The following is a 14,896-nucleotide window of genomic DNA, read 5'->3' as shown; positions in this document are numbered from 1 at the left end:
TTAATTATTGGTAATAAATTTATTTTTGATATTGATTTTTTTACAGAGCTAAATGGAACATAGAAACAGCACCAAGCCATTGAAGTTTGTTCTACAAAATCAGGTTTAATACAAAAGGATGACAACAATGCCTGACTCTGCGCTTCTGGACGGTTAAAAAAGCTCACCCAAACCCCACCAAGAGTTTTAAAAAGGTTTAAGAACAGAGGCACCGGTGTCTGAGAGAATTTCTCTGGCAGCAGTGATGATCTTGACACATTTTGGAAGAATCAAGGCTGCCTTTATTCCCTGTTTATTACAGTGCAAGGGGCTGGTCCTTGCCTTGAAGAGCTGCAGTCTCCTGCCCAAACACCCACACCCAAAATGTGGGGTAAGAGCCACCTCCACGCAGGATATTCCCCATTTAATGGGAAAGAGCTCCTGGTTTTGCTCCTGGAGAGCTCTGCTCCATCCATACGGAGTGTCCATGGTCCCCAGCAGCCCGAGGGGAGAGGTGGGGAGAGGTGCAGACTCTGCCAGGTGAGCAGAAACTGGCACAGGGAACACACCTGGAGTGGCATCACCTGCCCAGGGCAGGGCAGGGCTGTGCCCTCAGCCAGCCCAGAGCCTGGGACAGGAGCAATCCGTGCATCCAGCCCCACGCTGTCCTCAGGGAGAGCAACATCCAGGGGCTACAGGGCTCAAATCACTGCTGGCTTCACTCTGCACCTTCTCCTGCCCGAGGCCAGCAAAGGATTTGGGCCCTGCAGCCTCGGGAGCTGCTGCACAGCCCTGGGGAGAGCAGCACAGCAGCTCCTCTGCCGAGCCTCAACTGCCACACACTGGTGCCATTTCCTGGGAACAAATGTTCCTTCGCTGGACAGAAACAGAAGCTGAAGTAACCAAGAGATTACAGACACGAGATACGATGCAGCAGGGCTGGGATGGACCCAGGCTGCTCCTGGGACCCGTGGGGGCTGCAGGAACAGCGACAGACCCAGTGCTGGCACATCCCTGCTCCGACACGAACACAGACACCGCAGCTGCCCAGCTTAAACATGAACACAGAGCCCTCAGAGCCCCGCCAGAGCTGCTCTGGAACAGCCATGGAGCAGTCCTGGGCTGGAGCCACAGGAAAGCGCCTTTAGAAGCTTCCTATATCCTTTATTTTCCACCCAAATCCCCTCCCCCCCCCCCAAAAAAAATAATAAAGCACACAGACTGCAGACTTAAAAGTGTAACAGGGTCACAAACTCTCCTCCACCACCCCCAGCCCAGCCCCAACCACCAAGGCACGTCAGGCTCCCCCCTCTCTCCAGGCCCACCTTCACCCAATTCCCCCTCTCCCCAGTTTTGGATGGATGAAGCCAACACAAAACATTTTCCTCGCTGGGAAGCAGCAAGCAAGACAGCAAAGCTGTCCTTGCACTGACAAAAACAAACACTAACAAAGACACGCCTGCACTGCCACCCTAATGTTTCCATGGGAAATGTTACCTCCCAGCACATTCCCTGATGGACTCTGTCACCAGTTGGCCTTTGCAGAGTTGAGGTCGAATTTTGCACCCCCAGGCTCTGGCAGAGCCCCCCAGCCCTCGAGAGGGGCGTGCACTTATTCTTTGTAGGTTGTTGTTTGCTTGCCACGGGAGCCAGGTCTCTGTGGAAGGCTCGCTTTGGTGCAATTCCAGCTTCCCACCAGCTCAAGCCCATCTTCCTTCCAAGCCATTATTGCCCTGAATGTGTGTGTTTGAAGAGTTCCAGCAGTGAGAGCGAACAGAGCCGTGCAACCCCCAACCCTGGGCCAGGCCCTGCTCCTCCCACAACCAGTGAGGGGCCTGACCCCTGCACAGGGTCCATGTCCACACCCAGACCCACGGCTGCTCCTCTCCTGCTGCCCCTCAGTGCTCCGAGTCCGACAGGTACGAGGGCTGAGTCCATCTCCACACCAGCATGTCCTCCCCTGCCACCCTGTGGGATTCTGTCTGGATCCGGGACTCGTTGGAGGCCAGGAAATCCACGGCTTTCTCCCACACCCGCTTCATCTTTTTTCTGCAAGGAACAGCAAGAAAATAAATGAGAATCCCAAGCTGGTTGTGCTTCCCTGCCTGCAGCAACTGTGTCTGTGGATCTGGCTGCCTCCTGCTCCCTGTGCAGGCAGGAAAAGGCATCAAACAAAGCCTGGCGTAGAGATTTCAGACCAGGGCACGGCCACACAAATCCTGCCTGGGGGGAAGATGAGAGGCTCTGTCAGTGCCCTGAATTTCTGCCTCAATTTGTGCTGCAAAGGGACTCGATGAGCAAATCGCCCTCCCCCGTCCTGCACGCAGAGACCTCAGCCAGGGGGACACCCTGATGTTCACCCCAGCTTTGGATCCAGCAGTTCTGAGCATCTCACAGCCAGGGATGGCTCAAACAGCTGCAGTCATCCCTTGGAGGAAAAGGAGTCCTGTGTGTGATAGAGTGAGGAGGTTCAACACTTCACAGGAGGACAAAGCAACTCTGTTTAACCAAAATACAAGAAATATCCCTGCAGAGATGGAGCAAAGCAGCCCTTCAGCCCCACCTCCCACAGAGCAACGACCTCCAGCACAATTCCTGTCTGAGAAAGCACCAAACCCGACCTGAGGAAGCACCAAACCCGACCACCTCACTGCAGCTCCCTTCCCAGCTGCACAGCTCAAACTGGCCCCTTTCCAGGCACGCACAATCCCTGTACAAGAGCCCCAATGCCCTGTTCAGCTCATGGGAATTGTTCTGAAGAGCTCAGCGCTGCCTGCAGAGCCAGGCAGGGCGGCTGGGAAAGGGGACAGCACCAGACACCCAGCAGATGAAGCAGAGGACACCTGATGCTCCGTGTCCAAGCAAACCAAACCCAGGTACTGCTGGACAGAACAGGGACAACGCACCTGTGGCACCGCACCAAGTGCCAGCCCCGGGGCTGTCCCACTGATCTGCACCAGGTGCAGGCCCAGCCTGAGCTGTGTCCAAGCCTTTCCCAACCCAAAGGCTCCAGCTGCAGAGCAGCTCCAGGGATGCATTTTGGAGCTGTGCTGAATCCCAATCCCATCCTGCTGCTCCCGGCCCTCCTGAGTGCCCAGAGCCAGCTCACCTGCTCTGAGGTGGGATCAGGCTGTCCCGGACGTGGAAGATGCCAACGTAGGGGTAACGCTCCAAATTCCGTTCCCATTCCTTGTAGTGGTCCTGGACAACAGCTGGAGGACAGGAGGACACAGCAGTGAGGGCTCAGCCCTGCAGGGAGCAGAGCAGGGCTCCCTCAACTCCCACAGCTCCTACCTATGATCTTCTTCACCATTTCATACATGGCTTGTTCCTCCTCCTCCATCTTCCGCCAGTGATACCGGAGGTAGATCAGGATCCCCCACAGGGTTATCAGACCTAGGAGAATAAAGGCAAAGGGAATTCAGGAACGGACAGCTGGGTACTTGCTGGATGCAAGTTTAGTTCTGACACTGGGACCAAGGCCTGCTTGGAACTGAATCCCAGTGATTCCTTTTGCTCCCCAGTGCAGCTGCACCCCAAAACTCCTTCGGTGCTGCCCCCCCTGCAGCACAAGGGCAGCTGTGGATGTGGGATGAGGCAGCTGGAAGGCCCCAGCACAGAGCTGCCCTCACAAAAGAAACCTCAGCACAACCACAGGGCTCCGGTTCTGCAAATCCCAGAGGAGTCTTTGCCAGAGGCCTCCTCCCCAGGGATCACTCCAGGAGACTGTCAGGTTTCACTGCTCCATGGAGAGCTGCTGGATAGGGAAATAAAGCCTGGGGCTCCAGTGGCAGCCCAAAATGCAAGATGTGTATGGAAGCTTTAGCACTGACAATGCCCCGAGTAGGACTTCAGTGTCTGCAATAAACAGGAACTGTCCCCTGTCACCCCCTCCCTATCAGGCTGGATTAGAAACTCCTGCAGTCACACAGCTCTCGTTATCACCTCGCTGGGTAAAACCCCTGTCTCAGCTGAGGCATGACAGACTATTCCAATAAAACCTCCAACCCTGAAATGCTACAAGTCATTATTAAAGAGGCTGGAGGACTTGGGAGCTTGGAGCAAGAAAAAAAGAAAAACTGACTCCTTTAGGAAAGTTAACACACTTATTTTGCAGCCCACAATAATGGGTACTTGAGGAATACCCAGAGAGCTCATCAGCTGCCTGATTTAAAGCAACTTTTAAGCACTCACAGCACAAGAGGAAGGCTGTGGGTCTCCTGTGCTGCCAGAACAAAGGTTAATTAGACATTAACTCATCAGCAGATTTATTTCACCTCTGTCAGGCATTTCCTGTGGCTGAGGAATGTGTGATCATGGGGCTTCAGCCCTGCAGCTGAGCCCCGAGAGCCACTTACCCCAGAAGAACAGGAACAGGTTCGTGATGGCCGTGACCACAGCCCGGCGGAAGCGGCAGCCCAGCCCCATCTGGGGGTGGGCAGATTCCAGGCAGAACACTTCCTCCACGCTGGAAACCAGCTCTGACAGGTCCTTGCCTTTCAACCTGATGGGAAGAGGCAGAAAATCTCACTGAAGAGAGCAGGCTCCAACTGCAGTCTTTAATCAAGGCCGGGAGAACAACCAGACTGCGGATGCAGCAGCTCCTGCGTGGCTCCCAGGAAATGCCCCACACCCAGGCAGAGCCTCCTGCCAGAACATTTTGGGGCTGGCTGCTTAGCCAGGGATGGATGTGGCTTCAGGAAGGCAGCAGGGCTGCAGCTCCCACTGGCACACTGAGTGTCCCTGCACAGCCCCTCTCAGCGTGCACAAGATTAAACCCGGAATTGGATTCCCACCTCCCAGCACGGAGATGGAAATGTTCCCTGAGTCAAAGCCACTGCTCAGCACCAGCAGTGAGAGCTGGGGCACCCAGGCTGGGAGCAGGAGCAGCTCAAAGAGTGACAGAGCATCAGCACAGAGCCCTTCAGAGCCCTCAGCCCCCCAGCTGCAGCACTGCTGCTCCCAAGCCCAGGCTCTCTCCACACTGAGCCATTCCCAGAGCTCACAGGCATTGAGGGATCCAAGGGACAGCCAGCACATCCAGGGGCACTGGAGCAAAGGGGATTGTGTATTTTTAAGCTCCTAATTCTGTCTGCACTGAACAGCCCATCAGACAATGAGGTTTGCTCAATTTACAGGTGCTCGGCTCACGAACTGCTGAGAGCTCGCCCCGGTCCCGGGCTCTGCAGGGGCTGCAGACACACGGTTGTTTCCCAACCCTCGTCTTATTTACAATCCAAATTCCACGGAAATACTTAAAACATGCAGCAGAATCACCCAGTGCAAAGCTCATTTTCAGTCCTGCATCTCAGACTAGCAACTAAAAAAATCATCTCATGTAGCTAAAAATGCCAGGGGCAGGGTTTTGGGGATGCTGCCACGCCGGCTCCGGGGAAGCAGAGCTGTTTGGGGACCAGCCAGCAGAGCTGCTAATTAAGAAAATAAAAAGTGGGAGGATATTGTATCCCACAGCTTCTGACTGGAAATGTGCTGGAGTATAAAAATACAGAATTTGAAAACTCTGCATCCCAGCCCACCTACAAATCCAGCCCTGCCCCTAAGAAAGCCATGTCCTGGGAATTTGCACGGCCCAGGAATCAAAGCAACAGATGCTGTCTGATCCGTGGATCACTGCAGCAGCTGCAGGAATATTTAAGAGCAAATGGAGCAGTGGGAATTCCTACAAGCCTTGCCCACCAACCCCAGCACCACGACTGCTGCAATTCACTTAATCAGAGACACATTTAGCAACGTGAAAATGCAAACAACTGTTAAGGCTTTGGAATTAGCACAGACTGGAGGCAGCCCACGCTTCCCAGAGGAAGGTGATGATGGCTGCTGACTCTGGGTAGCACTCTTTCCTTAGGTTATAGACTGCATGTTGTGGTTTTTCCCTGAAAACCCAGTAGTGCTGCCATTTCTCATGGATGGAGCCTGTTGGCTGAGAAATGCCCCCTCAGTGACCACATCCCGCTGTCAGACCATCCAGTCAGGAGGAATTTCTCCATGGAAAGGGTGGTCGGGCATTGGAAGGGGCTGCCAAGGGAGGTGGTGGGGTTCCCAGCCCTGGAAGTGCTCACTTGGATGTGGCACTCAATATTCTGGGCTGGTTGTCCAGGTGGGGATCGGTCACAGGCTGGACTTGGTGATCCCGGAGGGATTTTCCAGCCTCAGTAATTCTGGGATTTAGTGTGCACTGGGTGCTCTGCTGGAGACACAACTGACACTAAAGGTATCATTCAGCATCCCCTTCCCTCTCCTCCTCCTCGGGACTTGCTCCAGAGGGTCCCAAAGCGTGGCTGACACCCCCCACTGCACAGAGGGCTTTGCTGGCCAGTGAACCCTCTGGTCCACGGATGCAGCTCCACCCATGCACAAATGTACTGGAGAGAGGTTATCCTGGGAAAAGTGACCACGTGGCCAAGTTTAAGAAGAGCTGTAGGCACAGGACCCTGGGCAGGACACCAGGACCACCCCACAGGAGGCACAACACAACCACTGATGGCCACAAGCAGCCCTGACCTCCCACTTCCACCTCATCTGCAGCACATCCCTGGACACGGCATCCCACAGCCAGCGCTGGGAATCAGACTCCTGGAGGGAGCTCAGTTCCCATCTTGCTGCAGGGCTGTACTTTTCCTTTGGAAGTTTGCCCAGCGAGCTCTGAGAGGTAAAGGGCACCACTGACCTTGTCAAATTCCACCCCAGCCAACACCCAGACCCCCAACTTTGACACAGTGGGCTCCTGCTCACCCAGTTCCCAAATCCTTGCTGCTGTTCAGTATCAGCAGATCCCCAACTTTGACACAGAGGGTTTCTGCTCACCTAATTCCCAGATCCTTGTTGCTGTTCAGTATCCAGTGCAGGGCAGCTTCAAACTTCTGTGAGGAACTGCCAGTTACATTCTGTGCAAAGGAAGCCATAAGAAGATTAGTCCTCCACTCATTTAAAATACTGCCCAACATCATTTCATTACAGCAGTGGGAGAACTCATTCCATAGGGTCTGTCCCCAGGTTAATTCTTATCGGGATTCTGCAAACTGGAGGGAGGAGAACTAAGCCTGAAGGTCTGCCTGGCCTAAAGTCTTCTGACTGGGGAGATGATGCATGAAGCACTCTGTGAAATAACACCATCCCAGACTGTTAGGGCTAACCACTAAATACAACATAATCTTACTGACAGGTTACCAGCAAAGAAATGGAATGCTGGATCAGAGCAGTCTGTCTCCTGACACTCTGCAGCAGAGAAAAATCCTTCTTCTGCCCAGCCCTCAATTCAGGGAAATTTCTGGTTTCGCAAGACTGATGGCTCCAGTGAAACAACAAACCATTAAGATTTACAGGGGGTGAATCAGAGATGGAGGAGAAACTGATTTTCAAAAGAACTGCTCAGAACAGGACTGGCCAAAGGGGAAGTGAGAGATATGAGAGAGAATCAAAGCAGGATGAGGAAGTAAAATGGATGGTAAATTGTTTCAGTGTCTATTATTTATTGCTTTTTAAGAGACTAAGCACTGGGTTATAACAAAGCTGCTCAGAGCCCACTCACCAGCACATGTTCCTTCACCTCACTAACCCAAATGCATTTGCTTTTTAGGTTCTCGGGGTTTCCACATTCAAAATTACCTGGTAAGAAAAGTCAAACAGAGAAATCATGTTGGTAAAAAAGCCCTTGAACAGCTCAGAACCAAGCCCTGAATGTACACCAACAAATGCTCTCCTTTCCAATCAGCCCCAGCCCTGAGCAAAATGATTCCAGGCTGAGATTTATATTGCAGGCAGATCAGATTATGACTATTAATAAAATGCTCAGCCACTGCATGGAGGTTGGATAAGGGCAATCAAACCTCTCACTTCAGAGCTGCTGCTGGATAAGGGCAATCAAACCCGACACTTCAGAGCTGCTGAACACACAATGAGGGGGAAAGTATTGCTCCTGCCCCTTGCAGAGCACAGAAGCACAGCTGCCACCAGGTATCAGGTGTGGAGCTAATGATCAGTGTTCAAAATGCCTCCAAGGAGCTGAAATCACAGCTCTGCCTCTAACCCAGGCAGAGAAATGCTGGCAAGGCACTAAATCCTCTAGATCTTGCCTCACCAAGTTGACTAAACAAATGTGCTAAGTAAATCTGGTGGAAATCCAAAGTCAGATTTGAAAAGATTTAGTTCTGTGCAGCTTCAGTATCCAAAGGCTTCAGCCTCGAGGTCCAAAATGCAGAAAATGGAACTGAAACCCTTTTACTGATTACCACTGCTGTGAATCTTGCTGAACAAGTCCCTACTCATACAGTGGATTTCTAGCAGCCTTCTCCATCCCAAAATACCAGTGATGAGCTGGATTTACTCCGGGAGTAGGGACTGTGCTGGGTCAGCTCCTCAGCTCAGAGAGCCTAAACCACTCTGTGCTGAGGAAAGGGAGAGGCACTCACACATCAGCTCCCACATTTCAGCAGAAATGACAATTTCTTAGGTCACTTTATGTGTAAGAACGCATCAGTTTACACTTCCTGGCTCTGTCTTGAGGACAATTTCAAGCTGCTGGTAAGAAAAGAATAAATAACAAACCCAACCAATCTCACCTCAGATTCCCAACACATCAAGTACAAACAAAGCCCACTCACCCAGGCAGGGTGATGGGAGTGCATTAACCAAGCACCACTCAGAGTAAAAATAAACCCCCCTTTCCCTGTTCTCTATTCCCTGCCTGCCTCAGAGCTCCCAAAAGGGAACTGCCTGTTCCACAAAGCAGCCCAGAGTGGGACAGAAGCGAGCAGGAGCTGGGAGAGGCAGCAGGGGTGGGGATGCAGCAGCACTCACCTGCCTGCACGGACAGGTAACTGTAGAGCTCGTGCAGCACAGCCATGGTCACATCCTTCTGCTTGGCCTGGCAGAACTGCAGGGCACACACAGGGACACAGATCAACAGTGGAAGGGGACACTGGGATTGCAGGCCCAGACACCAGCCAGAACCACAGCACTGGAGTCTGGCTCGGTCCTGCACCACCAGCTCCAACCAAATCACCCGAGCAGAGGAACATTCCAGGCACAAGTGACCCCGTGCATCCTCTGCAAGTCCCTGCCCAGAGGAACTGGTTGAGTTTTAAGGTCCCTTCCAACCCAAACCAGTCTGGGATTTTATAAAGTGCCACCAACCCCCAGCCCAGCCTGCAGCACCAGCCTCAGACCCACCATGGATGGATCCATCACCTCTAGAACATCCCAGGACACCAGAACTCAGAATCCAACATGAAACCTTCTCCCTCCTAATCACGGAATGTTTGGGTTGGAAGGGACCTTAAAGCTCACCCAGTTCCACTCCTAACACTTTCCCCTATCCCAGGTTGCTCCAAGCAAGTCCAACCTGGCCTTGGGCACTTCCAGGGATGGGGCAGCCCCAGGTTTCCCAATAATCCATCCTCACAGAGAGAGCAGGGCTATGCAGCCATGGTGGGGCTCAGGGAATTAGCTGGATTAAATCTTGTACTGTTAAAGCTGAAAACAGTTTTATTGCAAACCAATACCACCTCTGGTACAACTGTTAAAAAGAAATTGATTCACATAATTGGGAATTTAAATTTTTATCTTTCAGAGTCTCACACATACTCCTAACTTAATCTGGCCCATTAATTCCAACTCATCAAGTCCCAATTTTTCTGTAAAACGATAGAACTGATCATTTTACAGTGATACTGTTATGGGTGGAATAGAATACCTGGAATAATCACTGTTCTGTGACAGCTCACAAGATTGAAGATAAATAAATAAATGCTTACATCATCCGTGCTTTTGTCACAATCCACAGGCAAGAGATTAACTAGGAGAGAGAAGAGGCTGAGTTAGCTGGCTGCAAACAAGAGCTTTCATCAAGAAAATATTTATCTTTTCAAAAGCAGGCTCGACTTAAAGCCTGGTTCTGCTGTTGTTAATCTCCCCCTGGCAGCACCTTGAGATGCAAACGGCCCCTCCAGGAGCTGCTTTGGGAGCAGCCCTGAGGAAAAACACACAAATGATGCAGGTGATGAATGTATTCAGCTGGGGAGTGGAAACTGGGGCTGGATGTTTTGACAGCTCCTGTTTGAGAAGCTTCACACTGATCTTTACACTCCAGTGCTGCCTCCAGCTGCCCACCAGCGTCACCTGAAATGTCCCAGCACAGCCAGGGAGGGAAATGAACCCTCCTGGAGGGCTGCGTGCAGCTGGAGCTCTAGGCTCTGCAGGGCTTGAACAGCTCCCTGCACCTGCAGAGCCTCCCAGAGCTGCCACAGGGCCGTCACAATCCTGAGCAACATTCCTGCCTCCAGAACTCCAGTCGCAGCTGAAATCCAGTGACACCGGGCAGTTTCATCCTGGCTTTGGGAATGCAGCAGCTTTCCCAGCCCACGCCAAGGGCACAGTGTGCCCAGGCTCAGTACCAGCACCTTCCCAAAACAGCCCCCAAACCCTTCTTTGTTCAGCTCAAAGCCTGAAATATCCCAATTTCCAGCTGCTCCAGCTGGGGAACTCTGCTTTAAAAACCAGCTGCTGGGGAAACCCTTTTCATTTCTCATGGAAGAGACAGACACACTCTGCCACACCTGAAGCGCTGAACTGATCTGCTGCACTTCCCCCTTGGACTGAATAAAGGCTGGGAAGGGCCGTGCTGGCAGAGGGAACATCAAAAACACACTCCAGGTACTACACAGACATTGTGTCACATCATAAAATCCATCCTTGGCCCAGCAGGCATCCATAAAATCCATCCTTGGCCTAGCAGGAATGGCATGCCACATAAACCCCGCAGTTCTGAGGGACTGAAGGCCAAACTCGTTTGGAAAAAGCCAACTTTCGATTTGCTTTCCATGACTAACAAGGCTTCCCACGGGAAAGGGGAGATGGGAAGAGGGACAGAAGCAGAGATGTCAGATTATGGCAACGAGGATGATAAATGTGATGGCGCTGGAAGCAATAAAGGGAAAGCAGGAAGAAAGGTGAGGAATGAAATTTAAATCAGAATTAAACCAGTGCACGTACAGCTCTCCTCTCTCCTGTCCAGCCAGCCTGACCCAACCATCTTCACCACGAGGATGCCCAGAAAAATCAGCAGCAGCACCAAGCTGGCGAGGCAGAGGAACTGGGACAGGTAATACTCCAGGCCTTTCCCCTTCCCCTCCGGCTGCTGCCTCGGGGCTGAGCGCAGCAGGGCCGTGCGTGGCGTCACTCCGTGCCCCCCATCGCTGGCTGCCCGCCACGGGAAGCGCCGGATCAGCCCCCCAGGCCGGCTGCTGGCATCCCGCTCCACCTCCTTCCCAACGCTGGCAGCCAGTTCCTCCTTCCCTCTCCTGAAAAGGCTGCTGAACCTCCCGGGAGCCGCTGAGGAGCCCCACTGGGTGCTGGGAGTCACCTCGCTCTCCCGTCTCCACCAGCTGCTGGAGGAGAGCCCCCTTCTCTCCCCCGCTGTGTCCCAGGCAGCCCGGGCGCTCTGCACCCCAACTGCCCCTCCTGATGTCCCCCAATGGCTCCTGGACTGCTCCTCGCTGGGAAGGGGTTTGGAGCCTGCCGAGGAGCTCCAGTAGGGTGTGGAGCTCAGCCCCCCAGCCCCACCCAACCCCGAGCCAGCCCGGCTGCCGAGTCCCCCACTCCTCTCTGCTGAGGGGCTCCACTGGGATGCGGAGTTTGACCCCCGAAACCTGTCCAGGGTTGGTCTGAGGCCACTGCTGAGCCCCCCACTCCTCTCTGAGGCGCCCCACTGCAGTGAGGAGCCCCGAAACCCATCCAGGGTGGCCCCCAGCCCCTGGCTGAGCCCCCGGCCGCTCTCTGCAGATGTCTCCCAGTGGGGCGCAGAGCTCGGCCCCGCGGCCCTGTCCACCCCAAGGCCCCCAAGGCCCCCGCTCCTCTCTATGGACGTGTCCCACTGCGAGGGGGAACTGAACCCCCCGTGCCCAGACAGGGACGCCCCCAACGCACCCCCACCTCTCTCCACAGTCGTCCCCCACTGCTCCGAGGGGCTCAACCTGCCGAGGCTGTCTCGGGACAGGCCGCCCTCAGCCCTGACGCCTCCGCCCCGGCCCGGCGGGGACCCCCGGGGGTCCCCCCAGGTCTGCCCGCCGCTCTCCCCGGACGTCCCCCAGCGGGACGCGGGCGGCCGCCCCACTTCCTCTTCCTCCTCCTCCTCCTCTTCCTCCTCACTCTCAAGGGCGGCCCCGCCGGTGCCGCGGGTGAAGCCGGAGCGCTGCCGCGAGGGCGAGGCCTGCGGCGGCCCTGCGGAGGAGCGGCCCGGGCTGGGCGGCGCGGTGCGGCCGCTGCGCCGGGCCGCCGCCACCTCGGCCCGCAGGCACCCCAGCTTCTTGATGTAGACCTTGCGGGTGGTGGCGGTGATGGGCCCCGGGCGGTAGCCGAGCGCCAGCAGCTCCTTGCGGAGCTCCGCGTCCGTCAGCTCCGCCATGGCCGCGCCAGGCCCCGCCGGAAGCGCCCCGCGGGCGGGAAGCGACGCCGCCATCTTGGGAGGGGCCCGGCGCGCCCCTGGCGCCGCCATGTTGGGAAGGGCACGGGTCGTATGGGGAAAGGGCGCGGGGGCGGGCGCCATGTTGAGAAGGTCAAGGGAGGTGAGGGTGCCCTGTCCCGCCGTGTCCTGAGGGAGCAGCCGCTGCCGCCCCGCGCTGATCCCTCAGGACCGGGGAAAAGGGGGAGAAATGGGGAAAGCAAAAGGTGAAAGCTGCCTCAGCTGCAGGGCGAGCCGGTGTTGATGGTGGGTTGGCCTCCATCGCTGCGTGGGCTGCTCCTCGAGCAGCGTCCGCCTCGCTTTCCCCGATGTTCTGACACATTTAGGGCCGTTCTCCCAAAAAACTTCCCTTTCCCAGCCACCTGCCACCCCCACACGCGTTTCCCTCATTGCTGCCCAGTTGCTGAGCTCTGCCAAAACCTCAGGCAGGACCAGGATCCAGATCCATGAAGTATTTCCTGGGAAGGGGGGTCTCTCCACACCCCACACCTAAAACAGCAAACCCAAGCCTTGACTTGTAAATTTATTTTGGCACGGCTGTGATGAACAGTAATTGCTTTTTCCTGCCCCCGCCGCTGAAGAAAGTGATGAAAGTGGTTGAAATACGGTGGCGTAATGTTGGAATTTAATTAAAGGTAATGGAACAGCGGTGCTGAAGGTGCTGGGGGCCGGCTGCGTGTCACGGGTTTGGTGATGGATGTGTGGCAGCGGAGTGGGGACACGCCGTGGTCCCTCGGGAATGGGGAGAGGGAGGCTCTGGAGGAGCACAAGGCTGAAAGAGCTGAGCTGTGCCTTCCTGACATCCATCACAGAATCCCAGAGCCAGTGAGGGTGGGGAATACCTCCAAGGCCATCGAGTCCAACCTGTGACCCATCCCCACCTTGTCACCAGCCCAGTGCCACGTCCTGTCTTCCTTGGACACCTCCGGGGATGGGGACTCCAAACCTCCCTGAGCAGCTCCTTGCAATGTTAACAACTCTTTCCATGGAGAAATTCCTCCTGATGTCCTGACCCTCCCCTGGCACAGCTTGAGGATATATCCTCCTGTCCTGTCACTAATCCTTCTTTCAGGAACCCTCTTCCTTATCTGGTCCCTAAAGCTCACCTCACTCTTCCCAATTTATCCAAGAAAGCAGCAACAAGATGCTGAGATTCGTTTGTCTGGTTGGCAACAGCAAATACCTCATCAGCAGAGGCCAGGGAGCCCATTAAAAGAGCGAACTCAGCTGTGCTGGGAAGTGTGAACGCGCTAAGCTGAGCCTCCTCTGTGCTCCACTGCCAGCTCATGATGTGGAGAGGGGTCTAATGTAAATAAAAAATTCCAATTTGCTCCCATCACACGGATCCTGTGAGCTCACAGCTCTCACTTTGCAGAAGCTCTGCCTGGACATGCAGATGCGTGCTGGCTGAGCTGATGCAAACCCAGGAATTGCATGAACTCACCTTGCTCTGGAGAAAACAGCAAAAAAAGCCCAAACTCATCCTTTCAACTGGTGATTCTGTCAGTCAGGGAAATTACCCCAGGCCCAGCAACCTCATTGCACAATCTCTGGAGAGGAGGACATGGGATTGGTGCTGGACAACAGGAGGATGGGGGGAAAGCTGTGATTCCTTCTCAGAAGGAGGTTGGCAGCACCAAAGCTCAGCAGGATCAGGTGCTTCTTCTTTGTGGAGAGAAATCCATGACCCCCTTCCCTTCCTCCCTGTGGGAGAATCCCTGCCTTCCCTGGAAGGCATCTGGACTCCACAAGGAAGGCAGCAGGAGCAGACGTGTCAGACCCTGTATCCCCATGGGCAATCTTTGTTCCCATTCCCTGCCCACAGTGCCAAGGCTGAATGTGACAGTGGATTTTCTATTTTTGCAGCCCCTTCATCATCATCCTCATGGCTTTGGGAGCACCAAGTGGTGCCGAGGCTGCAGATGGGCTCAGAAAAAAGCATTTCTTGGCTGGAAACACCCGGAGCTGGCTGTGGGAAGCTGGGACAGCACGGAGGGACAGCCTCCACTTTCCCTGCGAGCCCAGAAGCTGCCTCAGAGCTGCTGGCAGTGGCTCAGATGCCAGAGGAGCAGACGCGCCACGCCGGCTGCTCCGGCTCTGGCAGTGTGGGGACAGGACTGGTGTGAGCAGAGCCCTGGGAATGGATCCGTGCCGGAGCAGGGAATGGCTGCACCCCAAACCCCGCAGCTGAACCCTTCCACCGCTGACTGATGGGCTGCTGAAACCCCACGTCCCCACCCACCTCCTCATCCGTGGCTTTTGGCTGACAGCCCTGCACATGGCACCGGGAGAGGTGTCAGGGCTTTCTTGGAGCCAACTGTGCCCATTTGTCACCCTGTCACTCCCAGGTGTGACCCAAGAGCCCCCATCTGCCTGCCTGTCCTGGGCCTGCTCAGTACCTTAGGAAGTCAGAGGTGATTCCACTCCCTTCCTTCCTCT

At 54.9% G+C, this 14,896-nt stretch overlaps 1 protein-coding gene across 2 annotated transcripts; it reads right to left on the bottom strand.

Moving 5' to 3' along the window:
• On the bottom strand, positions 1 to 12,437 carry LEMD2 (LEM domain nuclear envelope protein 2). Of its 2 annotated transcripts, none has more exons than XM_042013432.1 (9): positions 10,990 to 12,437; positions 9,753 to 9,793; positions 8,797 to 8,872; positions 7,529 to 7,605; positions 6,805 to 6,884; positions 4,338 to 4,483; positions 3,274 to 3,375; positions 3,089 to 3,191; positions 1 to 2,028 (listed from the first exon to the last, which is right to left on the bottom strand). In XM_042013432.1, the coding sequence occupies exons 1-9, from the start codon at positions 12,398 to 12,400 to the stop codon at positions 1,878 to 1,880; spliced, it is 2,187 nt and encodes a 728-aa protein (XP_041869366.1). In that variant the 5' UTR covers positions 12,401 to 12,437; the 3' UTR covers positions 1 to 1,877. The 2 variants fall into 2 exon arrangements, with proteins under 2 accessions (XP_041869366.1, XP_041869367.1); XM_042013433.1 differs by having other exon boundaries at positions 11,929 to 12,433.
• Between the last annotated feature and the right edge of the window lie 2,459 nt (positions 12,438 to 14,896).

The sequence above is a fragment of the Corvus kubaryi genome, unplaced genomic scaffold, assembly GCF_017639235.1.
Source record: "Corvus kubaryi isolate FWS band 111438036 unplaced genomic scaffold, C.kubaryi_AGA036_p1.0 split1-37355, whole genome shotgun sequence".
NCBI lineage: Eukaryota > Metazoa > Chordata > Aves > Passeriformes > Corvidae > Corvus > Corvus kubaryi.
The sequence above is the reverse complement of the archived record's forward strand: the minus strand, read 5'-3'. Positions and strand labels throughout refer to the sequence as shown.